The sequence below is a fragment of the Sorex fumeus genome, unplaced genomic scaffold (assembly GCF_029834395.1).
Source record: "Sorex fumeus unplaced genomic scaffold, SorFum_2.1 ptg000082l, whole genome shotgun sequence".
In the NCBI taxonomy this organism is placed as follows: Eukaryota; Metazoa; Chordata; class Mammalia; order Eulipotyphla; family Soricidae; genus Sorex; species Sorex fumeus.
Genome location: NW_026606139.1, coordinates 4,435,451 through 4,457,197, shown reverse-complemented (window position 1 = coordinate 4,457,197; position 21,747 = coordinate 4,435,451). Strand labels below are relative to the sequence as shown.

Genomic DNA, 21,747 nt, shown 5'->3' with positions numbered 1-21,747 from the left:
TGGAAAAACGTGGTTTTTTTTTCTTTTGAAGGTCTCCCAGTGGCCCCTGTGAGTGGACTGGTCAGTGTCATTTACTGGCCCTAGCTTCTAAGTGTGGGGTCTGAGGGGCTTGTTCGGATGGGCCCATGAGTCCGAGAGGAGGACAGGGCCATGCAGACCTCGCCCTCTCCAGAGCTGGGGGCGAGTACATGAGGGTCTTCCTTTGTCTTTTTCTTTTATTGGGGGAGGGTGGACTACTCGGGGCTCACCCCTGGCTCTGCGCTTGGGAGTCACACTTGGCGGGCTCAGGGGACCATACACGGTGCCAGGGATTAAATTCGGCAGCCACTTGTAAGATAAGTAACGCTTGCTGTATTATTTCTCTGGCCCTGGACAAGATTGTGTGTGTGTATGTGTGTGTTGCGGGGGGGGGGGGGGGGGCGAGGGCAACACACCTGACAGTGCTCAGGGGTGACTCCTGGCCTCGTACCCAAACCACACACTTGACTGAAACATTCCAGCTCCACCCCCAGCCCCCACTCCCACCACCACCACTTCCTTGTCTTCGTTTTCGTTCGGGCCACCCCAGGAGGGGCTCGGGGTTTGCTCCTGGCCCTTGCTGAGGGATCACGTCTGGCCGTGCTCGGGGCCTCTGGGGCGTGCCGGGGATCCAACCCAGGACGAGCGCACGCAAGGCAAGAGCCTCACCCTCGGTGCAATTTCTCTGCCCGCCCCACCCCCATTTCTAATGATTTCTTATAAATGGTGCTTGAGGGAACATCCGCGGGTGGCTGTTTTTGTCCAGTTGGATGAGTTTATTTGTCTGACAGATTCCCAGCACGGCTGGGGCCCACCTGCAGGCGGCGCGTTGCAAACGGACGGATATTGCCGGAGTTTCCTAACGCGCCAGTTCTCGGTGCCCGGCGCTTCCGAACATGGAGCCCCAGATGAACACCGTGTGGAGGGGGGCCACGACATGAACGAGGGTCCACCGGCAGGATGGAGGGGCCGGGCACAGGAAGGAGGAGGCGCTGGAATGGCACCTTGGAGCGATGAGGCTCACGGCCAAGTCCCGCAGTGCTCTGCACGGGACTCGGGCTCGGTGTTGGTCTAAGCCGGTCCGGGCCGCCACAGCTGGAGAACAGGAAACGCGGAACACCTTGCAGGCTGGGAGTGACCCTTTCTCTCTGCCCTGAAGCACCCTTCGGCGGGGACCCCAGTTCTCGGTAGGGAAAAGAACAGACTGCTCTTGGCTAACGAGAAGAGCCTCCTTCGGGATTGCTCTGAGTTGAGTCGGTGACTTTTGACATGGCAGGTTCTGAGTTTTGCTTTCCCTGTGCAGGTGACCTTGGGGTACCTCGGCTAGTACCCCTCCCTCCCTCCCTCCCACCCTCCCTCCCTCCCTCCCTTTCTTCCTTCCTTCCTTCCTTCCTCTCTCTCTTTATTTCTCTCTTTCTCTTTTTTTCTTCGCCACACCTAGTGGTGATCAGGAATTACTCCTGGCTCTGTGCTCAGGGATCACTCCTGGAAGTGCTCTGGGGACCATATGAGGTGCCAGGGATCCAACCGGGTCAGCCGTGTGCAAGGCCAACACCCTGGCCTCTGTGTTCTCTCTCTCTCTCTCTCTCTCTCTCTCTCTCTCTCTCTCTCTCTCTGGCCCCAGGAAAGTGATTTTCTGCTCAGGGTAGCTGGGGTGTCAGAAAGACGTGGGTGCGCGTCCTGGCTCCAACTTGTGTTTTGCTGCATCCACTTTGGGGACCTTGGCAGCCTTGCAGGCGGGGGGACGCTCGCCTTGCTGGGCGCTCCGGTGTCGTGTGTTTGTGATAAGTTTGTATTTGTCTACGAAGTGTCGGGTGGTGCGTAGAAGACATGGAACCAGGTTCCTGGCCCGGCCCCGAGTGGGAGGATGGCTGAGAGCACGTGGCCGTTTCTCTCTACCTGAGTGATAGTGAACGTTTGATGCCGTGTATGTCGGCGTATAACGTGATTCAGCAAGTATGTGTCTTCGAGGGGCACAACTGCCAGGGCAGTGTTCAAGGGCTACTCCTAGGTCAGTGCTCAAGGCTTCGTTCGAGCTCCAGGTGGTACCCGGGGGACTGAGACCAGGGCTCCTGCACGCGGGGCCTGTCACGCTCTACGCCTGAGCAACTTCCAATTCCATGACGCGGATCGTTAACTAGAGTGCCCGGGACAGACATGGAACCGGAAGCTCTTACCTTTGACCTCCTTCAGCCACCCCTGCCCTTCCCCCGCCCCGTCTGTTTGCTGCATCCATCGCGTTTTCTTAGATTTTCTTAGATTCTCCGTCTCTGTAAATCAGACCACATGGAATTTGTTTTTCTCTGACACGTTCGTCCGCTTAGATCGCTGGTTTTCAAACCACAGGCCCATGGACAAATGCGGGTTTGCAGGGCTGGAAAGATCGAAAATCACAGGCCTGTAGCTGTTCTCACTGCTGTTTGGAAGGGCAGATGCTGATCCTCACGTGTAAAAAGCTTCAAGAGCCAGACTTAGAGGATAGTGTCAAGGTCCATCCATATGGTTGTAAATGGTACTGCTTCCTTTTTCATGGCTGAGTAATATTCTCCTGGATGTCCTCCCTGTCTTTGTGCACTTGGATCGGTCCCTTGGTTTGATTATTGACAGTATTGCTGCATTGATATATTTTAAAGTTCCAGTCTATGTTAACCTTAGGTAAAGTCCCAGAGGTGGAACTGCTATTCCTATGGTAGTTGTATTTTAAGTTTTGGACGTTCTTCTATAGTATGATGGAACGATGAGAAATGCCCCATTCCCAGTGTCTGTTGTTGATAACAGAGTCAGAATCCAAGTTGCCTCTCAGGAACAGGTTAGGGTCTGGAGAGCTGCTACTCTGGAATCCCAACACTTGCTGCACCTGGGCCTGATCTTGGACAAATTTCTGCATGGCAGAGGGAGGTCTCTGTTTCCAGCACCTGGGCTGTGTTGAAGATCACAGCCTTTGCTTTGGCATTTAAAATATGCAATGAGATCTCGCAGGACTTATATAATTTTGAATCAGGTTTAGAAATCTCGGGAAAGAGAGTGAAGTAAATAAAAATTTCACTGCAGAAATTAGGAGTAGGAAGGAAATAAGGGGCCAGAGAGACAGTGCGGGGGGGAGGCCCTTACCTTACACATGACGGCCTCAACTATAAGTTGTTGGAATCCCTGACACGGCGTATGGGCCCCAGAGCACTGTCAGGGACCACCCCTGAGCGCAGAGCCTGGCGTAGCTCCGAGCACCACCATGTATGCACCCCCCACCCCCCGAACCAAGAAATAAATAAATAAAATGTGCAGTGCCGGAACACTGGATACTAAAATTTGGATTCGGAGTTTGTGAAAATCTGTTCAAGTGGCACCAACATTGTTCAAGGGATTCTGGCTAAGGCTGAGCGCGTCCCTCTGGCCGGCTCACCGGGCAGTGCTCACTGGGCCCTGGTTTCAGCTCTGGCCCGCCCCAGATCCCCAGCTTACGTCCCAGCAGGTCCCTCCCACAGGACACCATGGCCGAGGCCCGAGGCTGTGGGGTGGGGGTGGGGACCTGGAATCCCCCTGCTCTCAGGGGGTGCAGATCTGGGCTCTCCCCCGCCGAGGAATCGTGGCAGCTGAAGGACCTGGCCAGGTCAGGGACAGCCCTGGAACCCTCGTTCGCACTTGCTGTCAAGAGTGAGCACTTGGGCTGGAGCGAAAGCACAGCGGGTAGGGCAGTTGCCTTGCACACGGCCGGCCAGGGTTCGACTCCCAGCATCCCCTAGGGTCCCCCGAGCACTGCCAGGAGTCATCCCTGAGTGCAAGAGCCAGGAGGAAGCCCTGTGCATCGCCAGGTGTGACCCCAAATGCAAAATAAATCACTGTCACTGTAGCACTGTCCTCCTGTTGTTCATCAATTTGCTCAAGTGGGGCCAGTAACGTCTCCATTGTGACAATTGTTATTGTTTTTGGCAAATCGAATACGTCACGGGTAGCTTGCCAGGCTCTGCCGTGTGGGCGAGATCCTCTCGGTAGCTTGCCGGGCTCTCCGAGAGGGGCGGAGGAATCGAACTCGGGTCGGCCAGGTTGGCTGCGTGCAAAGTAAACGCCCTACCCATTGTGCTATCACTCCAGTCCACAAAAATATATAAATAAATAAATAAATGACTGTAGGGGAAAAAATCAAAATCTAAAACTTTTAAGAAACTTTACAAAAAAAAGAGAGTGGGCACTCAGCTGACAGTCGCGAGACGGGTGCAGAGCCCCCCGGGCCACGCAGACCAGAGCTGGGCTTGCCCCTGGGGTCCTGTAGAGGCTGTTGGGCACTTTGTTTGCCCAGGAGACTGACTCCTGGCCCTGTGCTCAGGGATCACTCTGGCGGGGCTCGAGGCCCCCTTTGGTGGCTCGGGGGAGGGGGCGGTGCTGGGGGTCGAACCCGGGTGGGTCACGTTTGAGGCCAGCGCCCTCCCCGTTGTCCTCTTGCTCCGACCGCTTGGCTATTCGTGCTCCCAGAACAAAGTGTGTCTGACCCGTCCCCGTGGGCTGTGTCCACGGCTGGCCATGCAGTTGGGGGCCAACACAGCCCTCCTGGGGGGGGGGGGCTGGACTCCTTTGCCTTCCCCAGCTGGGCCGGAACGGGCAGAAGTGCCCAAGCCCCTGACGGGACCATCGGTCTGACGTTGAGGTCAAGGTCAGGGTCGGAGCACGGGTCTGGGGGAGGTCGTGGGAGCTCTGCCCTCATCCTGCGTCTGTGGTGGGCTCGTGCCCCCGGCTGTGCTGCGTTTCGCTCTGGGATGTTGGCAGCACCCCCCAAAATCTCCCAAAAGTGGGGCCGTGGGGTGCTCTGTGAGGTCTGGGCCCCTTGACAGCTGTCGGTCCTGATTCTCTCGGTCCCCTGCCCCACCCCGCTTCCTAGGCGGGTCTGGCTGGCACTGAGTCCTGCTCAGCGTCGTCCGGAGTGTGCTGGACGTTTGTTCCCGGACAGTGGTTCCTGCTGGGGACGCACCCCCGACCTGGGGGACTCTGGCCGTGTCTGGGGACGTCCCTGGTTTTCTAGACCGAGGGGCGCCCCCTGGGAGATGCAGACGCTGTCCCAGGAGGGTGCCCGGGCGCCTTCCCTTCCCTCTGCTCTTGGACCAAGGCTGTTCTCACACTTCGTAACTGTCAGGGACATCAAAGCCGCAGGAAGCCGCCGCCTTTGGACAGAGACCAGATCTCCGCGCTCCATCTGGGATTGTTGGGGAGTTCCCGATGCAACGGGGCACCCACCCGGGGCGTGCCGGTGTCCTTTTATTTGCCGTGTGTGGGGGGTTCGGCGTCTTGTTGGTTTTTGCTGGCTGTGGGAGGCTTTTATGGCGGCTCACGTGGGGCGGTTGGAGAGAGCCGCTGGCGCAGCTGGGACAGACGCCCCCAGGCCCCCAGGCTGTCCTGGGTGGGTGAGCTCGGCCCACTGCAGGCTGCGCGGCTGGGGTGGAGAGGGTCCTGCTTGCCCGTGACCGGAGGCCGGGGTCAGGGAGGGCCCAAAGGCGGGAGCAGATGCTAGTGCTGTGGGCTGGGCTCACCCTGGCGGCCCCTAGCATCCCTCCAAAAGGCAAAACTAAGTCCTTACTAAAGAGGAGAGAGAGAGAGGGAGAGAGGGAGAGGGAGAGAGACAGGGAGGGAGAGAGGGAGAAGAAGAGAGAGGGAGAGAGGAAAAGAGGGAGAGAGAGGGAGGTAGAGAGGGAGGGAGGGAGGGGGAGAGAGAGCTCTCACAATAGTACAGCCAGTAGGGTGTTTGCCTTGTACGGACCGACCTGGGTTCGACTCCCAGCATCCCATAGGGTCCCCCAGCACTGCCAGGAGTGATTTATGAGTGCAGAGCCAGGAGGAACCCCTGAGCATTGCTGGGTGTGACCCAAAAATAAAAAAAAAAGAAAAGAAAAAGACACTCGTAGCCTTATGCCCACAAGGCAGGCGCCCACCCCCCACCCCCACTGAACCTGACCCTGGGCCCTCCCTTTTTCTTTCTACCATCAGAGGACTTGAATATCCCCCTTGGTCAATTCAACATCAGTCCTAGGAAGACCCTCAAGGTGCATGTCCCGGGGGCGCGCTTAATGGGTGACAGGGAGGCCGGCCTTTCCCTAGGGGCCTTTGCATCACCCTTGAACCACAAAGCCGCAGGGCAAGGCCCAATCCCTGTCTGTGTCTTTGAGAAACGACCCACAGTCTCTCTTCCTAGACCTGGCAACCAGAAGCAATCAAGTTAAATTTTTTTCTATGACTCATTTCGCCTAACGTGAGACTTCCCATGTCGTACCACTTGTGTGTGAATTTCACGTCGAGGGTGGGTCCGCGATCATTGCATAATGGAAACCCAAGCACAAAATTTGTAAGTCTACAACTGTACCTCATGGTGTCTCACTAATAAAAAAACATTTTTTTCTATGACTATATTTATTTGAGGTGTGTGTGTGGGGGTCATACCAGCAACCCTCAGGGGTCCCAGGCTCTGTTCTCAGAGATCCTTGTCCTGGGGCAGCTCTGCCCGGTGGCGTTAGCAGGTGTCAGGAATCGAACCCGGGCATCCTTCCTGCCAGGCACATGCTGGCTCCCGCCCTTGGGAAGCCCCCTGGTCCCCGCGCCGGCCTGGGGTTCCTCTCTGCGGGGGGGGGGTGCTGGACTCCAGCCGGCTTCTGACCCTGTCCGCTCGCTCCCCAGGGGACCCACCAGGCACCATGGCGCAGAAAGGCCAGCTCAGCGACGATGAGAAGTTCCTCTTCGTGGACAAGAACTTCAACAGCCCCGTGGCGCAGGCCGACTGGGTGGCCAAGAAGCTGGTGTGGATCCCGTCGGAGAAGCAGGGCTTCGAGGCGGCCAGCATCAAGGAGGAGAAGGGCGACGAGGTGGTGGTGGAGCTGGAGAACGGCAAGAAGGTGACGGTGGGCAAGGACGACATCCAGAAGATGAACCCGCCCAAGTTCTCCAAGGTGGAGGACATGGCCGAGCTGACGTGCCTCAACGAGGCCTCGGTGCTGCACAACCTCCGTGAGAGATACTTCTCCAGCCTTATCTACGTGAGTCCTGCGGGCTGCCCTGGGCCCCTGGCCGGGGGGACGCCTGGGTTCTTCCCGCCTTATTTTTTGGGGGAGGGGCCTTGCTCCGGGCTGACTCCTGGCTCCGTGCTCAGGAATCACTCCCCCAACGGGGCTCAGGCGGTGTTGGGAATGGAGCAGGGATTGGCTGCACACAAGCGCTACCCACCGTGCTACCTCCCTGGCCCCCGGGGGCATCTTGTTGTGACGAATGGATTGTCAGCTCGGATCTGGGTTCGGATCTTTCGAGGCGCCCCTCGGGAACCCCCCCAACTTCCTTTCTGTCAAGGGGCATTATCCCCCCCCACATCCCTCGCCCTCCCCGCCGAGGCAGTACAGCGCCCCCATGCATATGCAGAGAGAGTTTCTGATTGCAGCTGAAGATGCTGGGTCAGGGGCCAGGAGCACTGAGCGCGGGTCAATGGTTGGAATCGACCACAAGTGGGCGGGCATGGGGGAGGATAGTTAAGACAGACGAGGGACCCGTGTTTATGACAGTCCTGGTTGGAAACGACCACGCCGGAGAAGAACTGGGTGTTGGAAGTAGGTAAAGGGAAAGACACGACGACCTTTCAGTATCTGCATTGCGAGATATGCCCAAAAGGTGGAGAGAGAGAGGAAGAGGGAGAGACAGAGACAGAGAGACAGAGAGACAGAGAGAGGAGAGACAGAGACAGAGAGACAGAGAGACAGAGAGAGGAGAGACAGAGACAGAGAGACAGAGAGACAGAGAGACAGAGAGAGGAGAGACAGAGACAGAGAGACAGAGAGACAGAGAGAGGAGAGACAGAGACAGATAGACAGAGAGAGGAGAGACAGAGACAGAGAGACAGAGAGACAGAGAGAGGAGAGACAGAGACAGAGAGACAGAGAGAGGAGAGACAGAGACAGAGAGACAGAGAGAGGAGAGACAGAGACAGAGAGACAGAGAGACAGAGAGAGGAGAGACAGAGACAGAGAGACAGAGAGACAGAGAGAGGAGAGACAGAGAGACAGAGAGACAGAGAGAGGAAAAGCCCCTGCCACAGAGGCAGGCTGGCGGGGGGGTGTGGGATGGTGTGGGCACCTGGGGACACTGGTGCTGGGAACTGTGCCCTGGTGAGGGACGGGGCTTGGAACTCCGTGCGACTGAAGCCAGATCGTGAACAGCTTAGTCAGGGTCTCTTACAGGGATTCCACCAAAAACCCCATTTCGAAAGATTCTCAGGCAGCGCAGGCTCTTGGCTGCCGCTCCTCTGTCACGGCCCTCCTGTTGTTCATCGATTTGCTCGGGCGGGCCCAGTAACGTCTCCATCGCGAGACTTGTTACTGTGTTTGGCATATTGGATATGTCACTGATAGCTTGCCAGATTTTGCTGTGGGGATGGGATACTCTCGGTAGCTTGCCGGACTCTCCAAGAGGGGCGGAGGAATCGAACTCGGGTCGGCCAGGTTGGCTGCTTGTAAGGCAAACGCCCTACTGGCTCTGCGCTCCGGGATCACTCCTGGCGGAGCCTGGAGGACCCTATGGGTGCAGGGATTGAGCCGGAGTCGGCTGTGTGCCGGGCAGGGGCGTTCCCATGGGCCCGCCTCTGCAATGGGGTGAGGGCAGCTGACTCTTGGCTCTGTGCTCAGGGGTCACTCCCAGCAGGGCTCAGGGGGGCTTGGGGATGGGACCCAGGCCAGGCAAGGGCCTTCCGTGCTGTCTTGTCCCTCCAGCCTTGTTGGTTGCCTGAGTTTTACCTGGCAGTGCTCGGAGGCCACTCGCTGTGCAGTGCTTGAAGGCGGACTCTTTGAACAGTGCTCAGAGGCCACTCCCTGTTCAGTGCTCAGTAGGACGAGGGGAGCCTTGAAGTGCCAGGGAAGGACTGGGGGCTTTCACCCACTTCTCTCTGACACTTTGTGCGTAAGCCCTCAGGAGAAGCAACGAGGGGTCTCAGAGAGCCCAAATATCTTCTGACAGTGGATTAAAAATGAGCCAAAGGGGCTGGAGCGATAGCACAGCGGGGAGGGCGTTTGCCTTGCACGCGGCCGACCCGGGTTCGAGTCCCAGCATCCCATATGGTCCCCTGAGCACCGCCAGGAGTCATTCCTGAGTGCATGAGCCAGGAGTAACCCCTGAGCATCGCTGGGTGTGACCCAAAAAGCAAAAACTAAACAACGAACATAAAAATGAGCCAAAGCCTCATGTCCCTACTGGGCTTCTCAGATGAGCAGAGATGCCCGTGGCCTGTGGCCAAGCGCTTCCCCAGCCTGGGTCTTCCCGGCCCCCCTACTCACTTTCTCAGGAAGCCGTCGTCTGTAGCGAAGCCGGAAGGGGTCGGGGGCCCAGGGTCTCTCTCCCCTCCCCCGAGCATGGCGTGGAGCCCCAGTGGGGCGGGGGGAAGCCAGGTGTGGCCCCTCCGTCCCTGTTCATGGAAGCCCCTTCCCCTCTGTTCTCTGAGCCTGACCCCACACCGTGGGCGCGCGGGGAGGTCCCGGCCGATGTTCTGAGGGACCTGGAAGGCTCCATGGCTCTCTCCTGTCGGTGCTGTGGCTCAGCCATGCCCGGCGCAGCCTCTGAGCCGCCCACGGTGACTCCTGGCACCTCATCACCCGGGGTTTGAGCTCCAGCACGCCTCGGCCTCAGCCGAAGAGCCGCAGGAACGATTTCAAATAAGCCGCACGCATGCTACAAGTCTGCGCGGGGCCAGAGAGATGGTGCAGTGGGTAGGGCTCTTCCCTACATGCCTCTGACCCAGGTTGATCCCCAGCGCTGCGTACGGTCCCCTGAGAACCGCCAGGAGTGACCCCAGAGCACAGAGTCAGGAGAAGCCCTGAGCAGTTGCTGGATGTGCAAAAATCGAAATGAATTAATTAAGGCTGCAGCAAAGGCGTGTCCTTGGTGGACTGTGCCTGACCCCGGGAGAGGTGTCCCTGCGGAAGGAGTGACGGCCATTGTCTTACTGACGGGAAGGAGGAGGCTTGTGGGGGGTCTGGCCCCCCAGTACAGTCATGCAGGTGATGAGCTGAAGGTCCAAGCAGCGTGTGTGTGGCCTCAGCGCCTGGGGGCTTCCCCCACCCCCACCCCCAGCCCCCCAGCCCCCAGCCCCCAGGCTCCCGCTTTTGCCAGGCGCCCCGGGAACGCGCCTGGCTCGGAGCTCGCCCGTTGACCATATAAAGTTTCGGAGAAAAACCCGAGTTGCTTCCTAATACGGTCACGAGAGGGACGGCCTGGGCACCGGCTGCCCGTGGCATGGGGCCGAGGAGCCAGCTGGGATGCGGGAGTGGGGGATGGGGGGCGCGGAGGCCTCGGCCGAGGGGCAGAGCCGGCTGAGGGCAGGTGGCTGGACAGGAAGCCGGGCCTGACCACCCTCGGGTGCTGGAGCCCCGGAAGGGGAGGGGAGCAGGGAGGTCGGGAGTGCTACGAGGTTGCCGTGACACACCCAAGCATGTCCTGCCCTGATGCTCCCTGAGGGCCTCCCTGCTTCCAGGGGCACCACGCGTGGGAATATCGGTTCCCCCCACCCACCGCCAGGAGGGATTGCGTATTTGCAAACAAGGACTCCTGGGGCTCACAGAGGCTGAGAAAGTCGCCCAGAGACACACGGAGAAAAACAAGTGTGTGTGGGATGGGGGCTGGGGGGCTTTGGGCTTTGGCGCAACGGGACGGCAGGGAGGGCACTTGTCTTGCGTGTGTCTTGCTCAGGTTCCATCCCCGGCGTCCCGCGTGGTCCCCTGAGCCCGCCAGGAGTGGCTCCCGCGGGCAGAGCCAGGAGCAAGCGCTGGGCACCGCTGGGTGTGGCCCCCAAGCGAAACCAACAACAGAACGAGGGTTCGAGCCCCTGCCCTGGTGTTTGTCCAAGACTCTCTTAGCCGCCGGCCTTTCCTCCTCCCGGGTGAAGGGCCAGCACGGAGGGAAAGGGGGAGTCCAGGCTGTAAGTGATGCCCACCATCTAAGAAAGGGGGAGGGGCTGGAGCACTAGCACAGCGGGGAGGGGGTTCGATCCCCGGCATCCCATAGGGTCCCCCGAGCACCGCCAGGGGTAACTCCTGAGTGCAGAGCCAGGAGTAAGCCCTGAGCATCGCTGGGTGTGACCCCAAAAATAAATAAATAAATAAAAATAAAAAGGGGGTGAGCTGGACTGAATCGCCCTGGGATGCCGCATGTGCGCGCCCTACAGGCTGGGGGTGGGGCAGGATTCTGCACCAGCCCTGGAGGAGCTTTGCCCCATCAACAAACCCCTAGTGAGCGCCTGTTTGCAGCCAGCCCCACCCTGCTCCGAGGAGGCTTTGTAGCGAGCTCACCTGCCTCTCTAGGGAGCATTTAGTGAGAGAAGGTGTGAGCTGGGAGGGAAGAGGGCAGGCTTCCTGCCCCGAGCACAGGCAGCTGGTGCTCGCAAACCAGTGCTCACAGACAATACTCACAGAGCAGTGCTCACAGACCAGTACTCGAAGACCAGTGCTCACAGACCAGTGCTCGCAGACCAGTGCTCGCAGAGCAGTGCTCATAGATCAGTGCTCGCAGACCAGTACTCGCAGATCAGTGCTCACAGATCACTACTCAAAGATCAGTGCTCACAGACCAGTGCTCAACTCTGCACAAGCCTTGTGCCTCTCACATCACCTTCTTCCTCCAGCCGCACCAACAAGCCTGCTCTGCTCACGCTCTCCTGTCTGTGCTCCACGGCCGGCATTTTTGTCTTGCTGTCTTTGCCTCCTCGGTGCCTCCCCAAGCTGGTGAGCGCCCCCTGTCTGCTGAGGCCCCGGGCAGGGCATGCTTCCCCTGGGGGTGTCCCCGAGCACCCGGAATGGGTGAGGGACCCTCTCTCCCTGCCTCCTAGCATCCCCCGTCCCCATCCTCGCTCTCCCAGGGAGGTGATTGGGTGCCGGCAACCGCACCAGGCTCGGCCATGTGCAAGACCGGTGCCCGAACCCCGGTCCTCTCGACGGACGGTGTGATTTGCAAACCCCTTTGTCTGCTCGCTGAGCTGTGGGCTCTTTGTGAGGCCGTCGGTGTTGCAGCTCCGACCTTCCGATAAGATTCCAGAATTTCCTTAGAGCTCCAGTGTCTTGGTGCAGTTCCAGCGTCTTGACGTTGCTTCGGGACCCTGATAGAGCTCCGGCATCCTGACACGGTGCCAGCACCTAGCACAGACCTGGCGGAGGCAGCCCCCTCCCCAGCAGACGACTGTCTAGACGCGCCTCGTGGCTGCCCTTTTTACGGGGAAGTGCCGAGAACCAGGGAGATGCTTCCCTCCCACTGCCACTGCCCTGGGCCTTTGGAAGGGCACCGCCCCCGACCCCAGCCCTGGCCCCTCCCGTCGCACACTGTGGCCCCCAGCAGACAGAGCCCCCGAGGGCCCCTCCCCAGCCTGAGTTCTTCCCGCACAGGCGGTGGTGCTCCTGGTCGACAGGGAAGCCCTGTCCAGGGGTCCAGGGCTCGTTCAGGGCTCACGGCGTGAGTGAGCGCGGGTGAGGGCTCGTTCCCCGGCAGAGCTTGGTTCTGGGGCTTCTTTAGGGGCGGTGGGAGTGGGCGGCCTGGTGGGGACAGTGGCCAGCTCACTTCTCTGTGGTCCGGTTCACCCTGTGCTGACCGGGGTTGGAATTTCCATCTCTCCTTTGTCATGGGAGGTGGAATGCTAGGAGGGAAATGAGCGGGGCGGGGAGGGGGCTTCAGATGCTGTGTTGGGCGCCCGTACCCCGCGCTGTGAGCTGGACCCATGGGCCATGCTGGCGTGTACCACGATCCCCCATACTCGGGTCGGTGGGCTTCCCCACATGCTGCCTCCGCAGCCTTTTCTGACACCGCCTGGATCCCTGTGCCAGGACGGGGGGGGGGGGGGGCTATATTTAAAAATCGTGGCACCAGCCTGATACCAATCACCTTTGCCAGACCAGGGCCATGGCCAGTTCCCAGGGGAACCCCCTCAGAGGGCCCCAGCAGGTGTCCACGCACAAGACCCCACACCCACTAGCGGTCACTCCCCATTCCCCTGCCGGGAAGCTGGACATCTGTGCTCCCTCACTGGTCCTGCCTGTTCCAGACGCTTCCCCCTGGCGGGTCCCCCGTGCTGTGACCTCTGTGTCCAGCTGGCTCCCCTCAGCCTCGTGGTGTCCATTCCATCCCTTTTAAGGAGGACTGTGCTTAGCCCCTTCTGCAGGCTGGCCCTGCCGAGAGCCCTGGGGGTGTGGATAGCAACAGACGGGCAGCCCCAGGCAGACATGGACCAGGGCTGGACCTCGGGATTTCGCGGGCCTTCTATAGCCTGTGGACCATGTGTTCGCCCCCGTAACTTCAAGGGTCCCAGATGGGTTAAAAAAATTCTTGACAGGGGCTGGAGCGATAGCACAGCGGGGAGGGAGTTTGCCTTGCACTCAGTGGAGCCGGGTTCGATTCCCAGCATCCCATAGGGTCCTCCGAGTACCGCCAGGGGTGATTCCTGAGTGCAGAGCCAGGAGGAACCCTTGAGCATCGCTGGGTGTGACCCGAACAGAAAAAAAAAATGACTTTGATTTCTAATTCCTCCACCAGCACTGAGACCCCTTAACGACCTCTCAAGCCCACTTCCCCATTGTCCAGTGGCAGTGGAGGTCAGGGGGCAGCCTGACGTCCCCGATAAGAGATGTCTCAAAGGACTGAGCACGTGATCTGCATGCAGGGGCCCAGGGCCCATCCCTGGCACTGTTTCTCCGAGCACAGCTGCATGCGGTCCCAAAACGTGGACAGGAAAAGCCGCCAAGGAAGGCTTCCGCTCTGGGCCCGCACCCGGGAATCCCTCCAGAAATAGTCGCTGTTGTTGTATTTCTTAATTTTTTTACTAATATTTTTTTCTTTTTGGGTCACACCCGGCGATGCTCAGGGGTTCCTCCTGGCTCATGCACTCAGGAATCGCTCCTGGCGGTGCTCGGGGGACCCTATGGGATGCTGGGAATCGAACCCAGGTGGGCTGCGTGCAAGGCAAACGCCCTCCCCGCTGTGCTATCGCTCCAGCCCCAACAGTCGCTGTTGTTTTAGTCTGTGATACTCAGGGAAGTGGCAAGAGCTGGAATGTGAACCCAGGACTGCTTCAGGCCAGGATATAAAGTTAGCCTCTCGGTGACCCAGCCATGTCCGGCGGGGGGAGGGGGGCGCGGTGGAGGGTGGAGGGGTCCCCACAAGGACGCTGAGTGTCCATGCCCCGCACCTCTAAAGTGAGAATCGGGAGTCGCTTCTGTTGGGTGGGGCCACAGCCTGAGAAGTCCGGGTGGCGCTCGTAAGTGTGGGTGCTGCTGAGTGGAAGAGCCCCTTCCCTGCAGAAGCTTCCGGAAGTAAACTGGGCCCCTCTGTCGGCAGACGTACTCGGGCCTCTTCTGCGTGGTCATCAACCCTTACAAGCAGCTGCCCATCTACTCGGAGAAGATCGTGGACATGTACAAGGGCAAGAAGCGGCACGAGATGCCCCCCCACATCTATGCCATCGCCGACACGGCCTACCGGAGCATGCTTCAAGGTGAGGGCCCTGGCGCGGGGTGGGCCGCCAGCGGGCCCCAGCCCAGCCCGGGGCTGGGGGAGGGCGGGTGCGCCGCGAGCGGGAGCGAGAGCTGCCCAGGGCCTCTCCTGTCCCTCCCGCCCGCGGTTCTCGCCAGGAATGTGCAGTTTGGCAGCTGCGCGAGCCCCGGGAGAACCCTGACTGAAAAAGGGAAAAAGTCAGGCCTGCGTGTGCGTGTGCAGCTGCGCGGCCGGGGGGGTGGGGGGCACGGAGCTTGGGCAAATACGGGCATGAGCCCGCCGCCCCGGGGTCCGGCCGTGCCAGCCGTCTGGGAAAAGGCCCAGCGCTGTCCCCTCCGAGGGGGAGCGGGCGGGCACCCACCGCGGGCACGGGGCCCACGGCCACCCTCCCTGCCTGCCTGCAGGAGGTCAGACAGACGCCCTCCTGGCCCCGACTCCGTTTCCTCTTCTGCGCACAGTGAGTGCAGACTGGCCTCGCCTGGCGGCCGGGAAACGGCCACCAGGTTCTTCCGGGGCTTTCCTGTACCTCCAGGGTGATGGTGATTGCCCCTGGCCTGGGCTCAGGGGTCACTCCGGGAGGGGCTCGGGGGGTGAGGGGAACCCTGTGGGGTGCCAGAAGTCAAACCCAGGTCATCCGGGTGCTAGTCCACCCCCCTGTGCTAGCTCTGCAGCCCCTTAGTGTTCTTTCGTGAGTATCATTATTATGGCAAAGCGTGCATTGAGCGTGTCCTGTTGCTTCTGAGTCTGAGTATGTCCTGAATCCAGCCTCAAACTTGGGGTGGTGGTAGAGAGTCCCCACCAGTGCTCAGAGGCCAGTGATGCCTCCTGGCAGTGCTGGGGGATCAAACCCAGGTCAGGATGGAACCCACGAAATACAAGGCGAGCACCCTCCCCTCGGTGCTGTCTTTCAGGCCCCCCTACGTAGGCTGGGTGTTCGCCCAATTGTCTGGGCGTTGCCTGACACCTTGGTAAAGCCGAAGGTCCCCAAAAGAAAGCGTGAGAGATGTTTAAGTTTTGGGGAAATGATTTTTCTCCCCTCCACTGAGTGGGAACTTGTGAAGGGTCACGTCAGGCCCCGTTGGTGGCTGTGCTGACGTTGTGAACAAGATAAGAGTTGTTCACAACGATTGTGGACGTTCAGCATTTCAACTCCAGTCCCCCCACACTGCGCCTTCCTCCCTCCAGCCTGCCCCTTCGGCAGGTGTTGAATAGTTTGTTGAGCTTATAGAGCTGAGCCAGACATGGTTTGTGGGCTAACTTTGTTTTTTTTTTTACTTTTTGGGTCACACCCGGTGATGCACAGGGGTTACCCCTGGCTCTGCACTCAGGAATGATTCCTGGCGGTGCTCGGGGGACCCTATGGGATGCTGGGAATCGAACCTGGGTCAGCCGCGTGCCAGGCAGACGCCCTCCCCGCTGTGCAATTGCTCCAGCCCCCGCATAGCTAACTTTTAGCCATTTAATTTCTCAGGAAACTTGGTCCCAAGTTGTTGGGATCCGGCCAGAGGCCCAGCGGCAGTTTTGGGGTATCAGGAAGCCTGAAAGCAGCATCAGGAGCTGATACACGCGCCCTGCAGGTATAGGTTAACCTGCTGGTGCCACCCAAGAAGATACATTTTTAAGTTTTCCATTTTGGGGGGGCAGCCAATAGTGGTCCTCCGAGGTTACCCCTGGCTTAGTGGTATGCAAGCTGGGTTTTGTTGTTGTTGTTAGCTTTTTTGCTTTGGGGCTATACTTGGCGGTACTCGGGGATCACTCTTGGCTCTGCACTCAGGGGAGAGCCAAGTGCTGTTGGTGCTCAGGGCACTCTATGGGATGCCATGGATCCAAACTGGGTCAATCGCATGCAAGACCAACAACCTCCCGCTGTCCTGTCTCCCTGGACCCTAAATGAAGCTTTGATACGTGTGACCTGGTCTCCCAAGGCCCCCGGGGCACCTCCAGGCGCCATCCTTGTCGGCCTGTTCCTGTCTCGCCCGCACACTGTCTAGGGTCAGGCTCGTTGCGACTGATGGGTTCATTCATTCATCGGTATCTGTCAGTGCATGATGAATGAATGAAAGGATGAATGAAGAACTATGGACCAGTGTTGGCATGAGTGGGAGCTTGTCTGTTTGCTCAGAGGGGAGAGACGGGGAGAGGCAGGTGGTGATGTGGGGGTGAGGGTGGCTGGAGCCCCCGTATCTGGCCTGACTGTGGTGGTCTCGCCCAGCCTTTGCTGACTCTGGGAAACTGGGAATATGGAGGAGGGGGACTTTCTCCGATCATTCCCTCCAGAAGGGAGGAGAGCCCCTGAGTCAGGGAGAGGGGACAGAGAAATAGAGATTAAAATTATATTGGTGCGGGCAGAGTGATAGCACAGTGGGGAGGGCATTTGCCCTGCCTTGCACACGGCTGACCCGGGGTTCGATTCCCAGCATCCCACAGGGTCCCCTGAGCACCGCCAGGGGTAATTCCTGAGTGCAGAGCCAAGAGGAACCCCTGTGCATTGCCGGGTGTGCCCCCCCCAAAACAAACAAACAAATAAAACCAGCTTGCATACGGCCCCTGGGCACACTAAGTCAAGAGTAACCTCTGGGTACCACAAGGGGCTGCCCCCGACCCAAAAAATAAACAAGTGAAATTTAAAAATGTATCTCCTAGGGGCTGGAGCGATAGCACAGCGAGGAGGGCGTCTGCCTTGCACGTGGCCGACCCAGGTTCGATTCCCAGTATCCCATCTGGTCCCCTGAGCACTGCCAGGGGTGATTCCCGAGTGCAAAGCCAGGAGTAATCCCTGAGCATCACCGGGTGTGACCCAAAAAGCAAAACAAAACAAAACAAAACAAAAAGTATCTCTTAGGTGTATGTGTGATGTCACATGTCCTTTGGAAATCTTGCGCCCTCTGTTCTGTTCTGGGGGGAGTCAGCCCTTCCGCCCGGGTCCAGCCCTGGCTTCAGGTCAGTGGGAACTGCCTGGTGTGTGATGCTCCTGCCAAAGGCTTTTGTGCGCGTGTGCGGATCTCACCTTCTCGCTCCCAGCACCTCCCCGGGGCGGCCCCTACCCAGCTGGCCCTCCCCTGGGGCTGCATCAGGGATCTTGTCCCTGCCTGGTGGGAGTCCCACATACAGAGAGAGCTGTGCTTGGAGCCGCCTCCGGGGTCCTGCGATGGGCTGTCTGGACGATGGCTGACCAGGAGGAGTGTCCACTAGGTGGCCTCTGCCTGGCCTTGGTCGTGGTGGGAGGTGCCTTCCAGCCCGCCGGGTGGGTAGCAGGAACCTAACCCGGACCACCCCCTGCTGCAGGTCCCCCGGCAGCCTGGCCGAGCGGGAAGGCCGAGAGAGGCCGGCGTGCCTCCAGCCCAGCTCCTGTGTCTCCTTTTATGGCCAGCCGCGGGCCTCTGGCTGTCTGGCCACCAACCCCGGGCATGCTTGGGATCGGCTGAAATAGATGCTCTGTGGGACCCGGGTGTCCCCTGAGGTCCGCCAGGCCTGCTGCGGCTGGACGGGGCGGGGCCACGGCGCCCTTATTTCCTCGGGAAGCCCACCTGCAGACTGAACCCCAAGGGTGAGAGTGGAGGAGAGGCGTGTTTTGGGGTGACGTGGACCCCAGGGCCCTGGACTGGGAGCCGCGGCCATCTGCTGAGCTCAGAGGGACACGGGGCAGGCAACTGTGGTCCAGGTGTCTCTCCGGGACCCAGGGCCACAGTGGGGGGTCTGCCTGGAGTGTGCTTGCTGGCGAGGCTCTGGCCAGCGTACCCCCACCCCGCCCCAAGTCGGTATGTCCTTCTCTGGGATGACTTCCTGTCTCTCCGTGCCGGTCAAGGCCAGCCACACTCCCATGGCCCCCTGGATGCCAGTGGGGTTTCCTTCTCCAACCTTGCCCTTCCTTTGTCCCCCTCATCCCCGTTGGAGCCCCTCACTCCTGAGCCCCTCAAAAGTAAAGGTTCAGTGGATGTCCGCGTGTGCCCAGGAGTCGGGCTGACCGAGAGAAGCTGAGGTTGGTTCTGCCCATATTCCACGTCTCTCCTGGCTCCCACCGGGCGTCCAACGCCACCGCGAACACTATCATAAGCCACGCCGTGTGCCATGAAAGAGGGGGGCTGGAGCAGGGTGTTTGTCCTGCAAGCCCAGGTTGGATCCCCGGCACCCCTTATGGTCCCCTGAGCACCAACAGGGGTGATTCCTGAGTGCAGAGGCAGGAGGAAGCCCCGAGCATTGCTGGGTGTCACCCAAAACCCAGAAATAAAATCAAATGAAATAAAAACATGCCCGTTGTAGAGGCGGGCTGGGGGGACGAGAGGGAAGCTGAGGACGCTGGTGAAGGGATGGTGCAGGAACATTGGAGGCCTGGAACTGAGTCATGAGTGACTTCAGTCAACCACGGCGCCTCAGAAAAAATTAAAAAAGGGAAAGCCAAGTACTGTCAGTTTGGGGTCAGAGCGATAGCTCAATGGGGAGGGCGTTGGCCTTGCACGTGGCCGACCCAGGTTCAATCCTCAGCATCCCATATGGTCCCCAAGCACTGCCAGGAGTAATTTCTGAGTGCAGAGCCAGGAGGAATCCCTGAGTATTGCAGGGTGTGACCCAAAAAGAAAAAAAGAAAGAGAGCTGTCGGTTCGTGGAGAGTGTTAAGGCAGTGCCAAGGGTGATGGTGCAGGAGTCGGAGGCCGCGATTCACAGGTGATGGGAGAAAGGAAAGTTTGCTGGAACTGTGTCGTGCACTGGTGAGAATGCGGCACCGCAGGAGCACTGGGAGAGGAGTGAGAGGAAATGGCTCAGAGGCCTGACCAGGGGGAGCTCCCCAGAGGTTCCTGGGCACTGCCCGGTGGTTGAGCCACCGGTCTGCTCGTCTCAGCCATCACATCAAGGCTCTCTAAGCTCCACCCCCATCCCCAGATAAACTGAGGAGGAGGTGAGGGTCGGGGCGTGGAGCCCAGGGCCCGGCCAGGGTCTGTTCCTTAGGCACGTGGAGTGGTCGGGGCCCCTAGAGGTCCTGCTCACAGACCCCCGACAATGGAGGTCCCGGGTCTTCCCGGGGTGCTTTCAGGGTTCGGGGGTGCAGAGGAGGCTTTGAAAGAGCCCCAGCGGCCCCAGAGGGGCTGTCTCCATCTTCAGCTCCAAGCCGACCCTAATTCCCCGTTCTTTCCTTTCTCTCCACAGACCGGGAGGACCAGTCCATCCTCTGCACGTAAGTGGCGCTGTGCTCCTCCCCCTCCTCCTCTTCCTCCTCCTCCTTCTTCTTCTTCCTCCCCCTCTCCTTCCTCCTCCTCTTCCTCCTCCTCCTCCTCTTCCTTCACAAGCACCTCAAGCACCTTTACCCCTGTACAATCTTGTTCCTGGAGTTGGGGGTCCGTGCTGTTACAAATAAACGACCGACAGGCCCAGGCTCCTGGATCACCCGGGGTTGACTCCCCCTGCAGTGCTCTCTCCCTCATAGGCCTGTGGTGCAGCGGAGGTGGGTGAGGGGGCCGGGAGGTGGGAGGGTGTTTTTTCCTCTAGTGTCTGGGGTATTTGAAGCCACAGGGTGAGCTCGTGAGCCGGCAGGGTTATAAATGCTGATACCGAGGGGGCCGGAGAGATAGCACAGCGGGGAGGGCTCTTGCCTCGCACGTGGCTGACCCAGGACTCGATTTCTGGTACCCCACACAGGGTCCCCTGCGCCCCCGTCAGGAGGGACCCCTGAGTGCAGAGGCAGGAGTAAACCCTGAGCATCACAGGTGCGGCCCCCAAATCAACACACAAAAATAATAGTAATCAAAAGGAAGGCTGGTAACGAGACGCCTCTGTGGGGACTTGGAGCGGGGCGTGGACAGCCAGGGCTGGGGCTTCTGCTCGGCCGGGGGGTTCTGGGGGACGCCCCAGGGACCTTGCACCGGCCACGTGCACCTGCCTTTGGGGGAAGGAGCTTCGGCGAGCTCTGCTGTGGCCGAGAGGGTTTTCTGGAGGGTGAGAAACTGGGGTCGGGGCTGAGGACTTGGAGCCTGGCTCCCTCCTGGGTTGCGGGCCCAGAGTGCAGGGCGTGGCAGGAAGGCATTTGAGAGCGTCCAGGGGGACTGTGGGGGTTCCCGGCTGTAGATGTCGGGGAGACGGGGCGGAGTCCCCTGGGATCTGCTTCCCAGACCCTCCAGGCTGAAGGAGTGAAGGGATGGAGGGGGCGGGGGGAGGCGGGTTGCTCAAGGATGGGCGGGTTCCCCTGAACTCTCCCGGGAGGTCACCTGGAGGGCTTCCCTGAGGAGGGGGCTGTGCGCCACATGGAGGCCAAGCACTGGGCCCAGCTCGCTCATGCTCTCATGGTGGCTTCTACAGAAAACCACCTACTTACGCTGCCCGAGCTGGAGCTCCCGTGGGCACGCGTGGGGGCGCACACTTCAACGTGGTGTTGGCACACACACACACACACACACACACACACACGAGGCTGTATGTCCCAGTGCATTCCCCTAGGCTGCGGGACTAGGGGCTGGCGGGGGGCGGGGGGGGGGCAGATCACAGCGCTGTGGGCTGGGACTGTCCTTGGTGCACGCTGGTGGCCTCGGGGATCCGACTCATGGTCCCGTGCTCCTGTGAGTTGTGTCTGGGGTTTAGCCACGGCATCAGCTCCCAGGTCGCGTGGTCCAGGAATGGGTTCACTCGGGCAAGGGGAGTGGCCTTGAGTGTGGCGGCCGTTGGGTTCCGGAGGTTTTCAGCGGCTGGGCCTGGGTCCCGTGGGGCAGGGAGGGCTCTCACCCGCCCCTCTCTCGGGCGCCCCGAGTGAGCCAGCCTGGCGCGGGGTCCGGCGGCGTGGCTCTCGGGGCGTCCTGTCGGGCTCCTTCCGGCAGAGAAGGGGCACTTGAGCTTCTAAACGACATCCAGCCTCCCCCAGGACCCGCTTTCCCCTCAGCCGCTGTGTCCATCTGTCTCCGTGCCCGGCGGCCTTCCGGGCTGGTCTCAGAGGATGCGCTTTCTGGAATGATCAGGGCGTGGCAGGCGAGGGGAGAAGACGTGGACCCAAGAGGCGGCAGCGGGGGGAGCTGCCAGCCCAGATGGATTTTCCACCTGCACTCGAATATAAAGTTTTGACTTTTTTTACTGAATCACTGTGGGATAGACCTTGCAGAGCTGTTCGTGATTGGGTTTCAGTCCTATGGTGTTCCAACACCCGTCCCTCCACCAGGGCACATTTCCCAGCACCAGAGTCCTCAGTTTCCCTCCATCACCCCACACCCCCTGCCTGCCTCTGTGGCAGGTGCTTTTCTTCTCCCTCTCTCTCTCTCTCTCCCTCCCTCCCTC

The 21,747-nt window shown here is 59.9% G+C and overlaps 1 protein-coding gene across 1 annotated transcript in view; it reads left to right on the top strand.

Moving 5' to 3' along the window:
* Positions 1-6,689: 6,689 nt before the first annotated feature.
* The window catches only part of MYH11 (myosin heavy chain 11), a 67,478-nt gene continuing 52,420 nt past the window's right edge, over positions 6,690-21,747 (top strand). Inside the window, 3 exon segments of the mRNA XM_056130866.1 lie at positions 6,690-7,028; positions 14,341-14,497; positions 19,639-19,666. Of these exon segments, the coding sequence (XP_055986841.1) occupies positions 6,690-7,028; positions 14,341-14,497; positions 19,639-19,666 (524 nt within the window).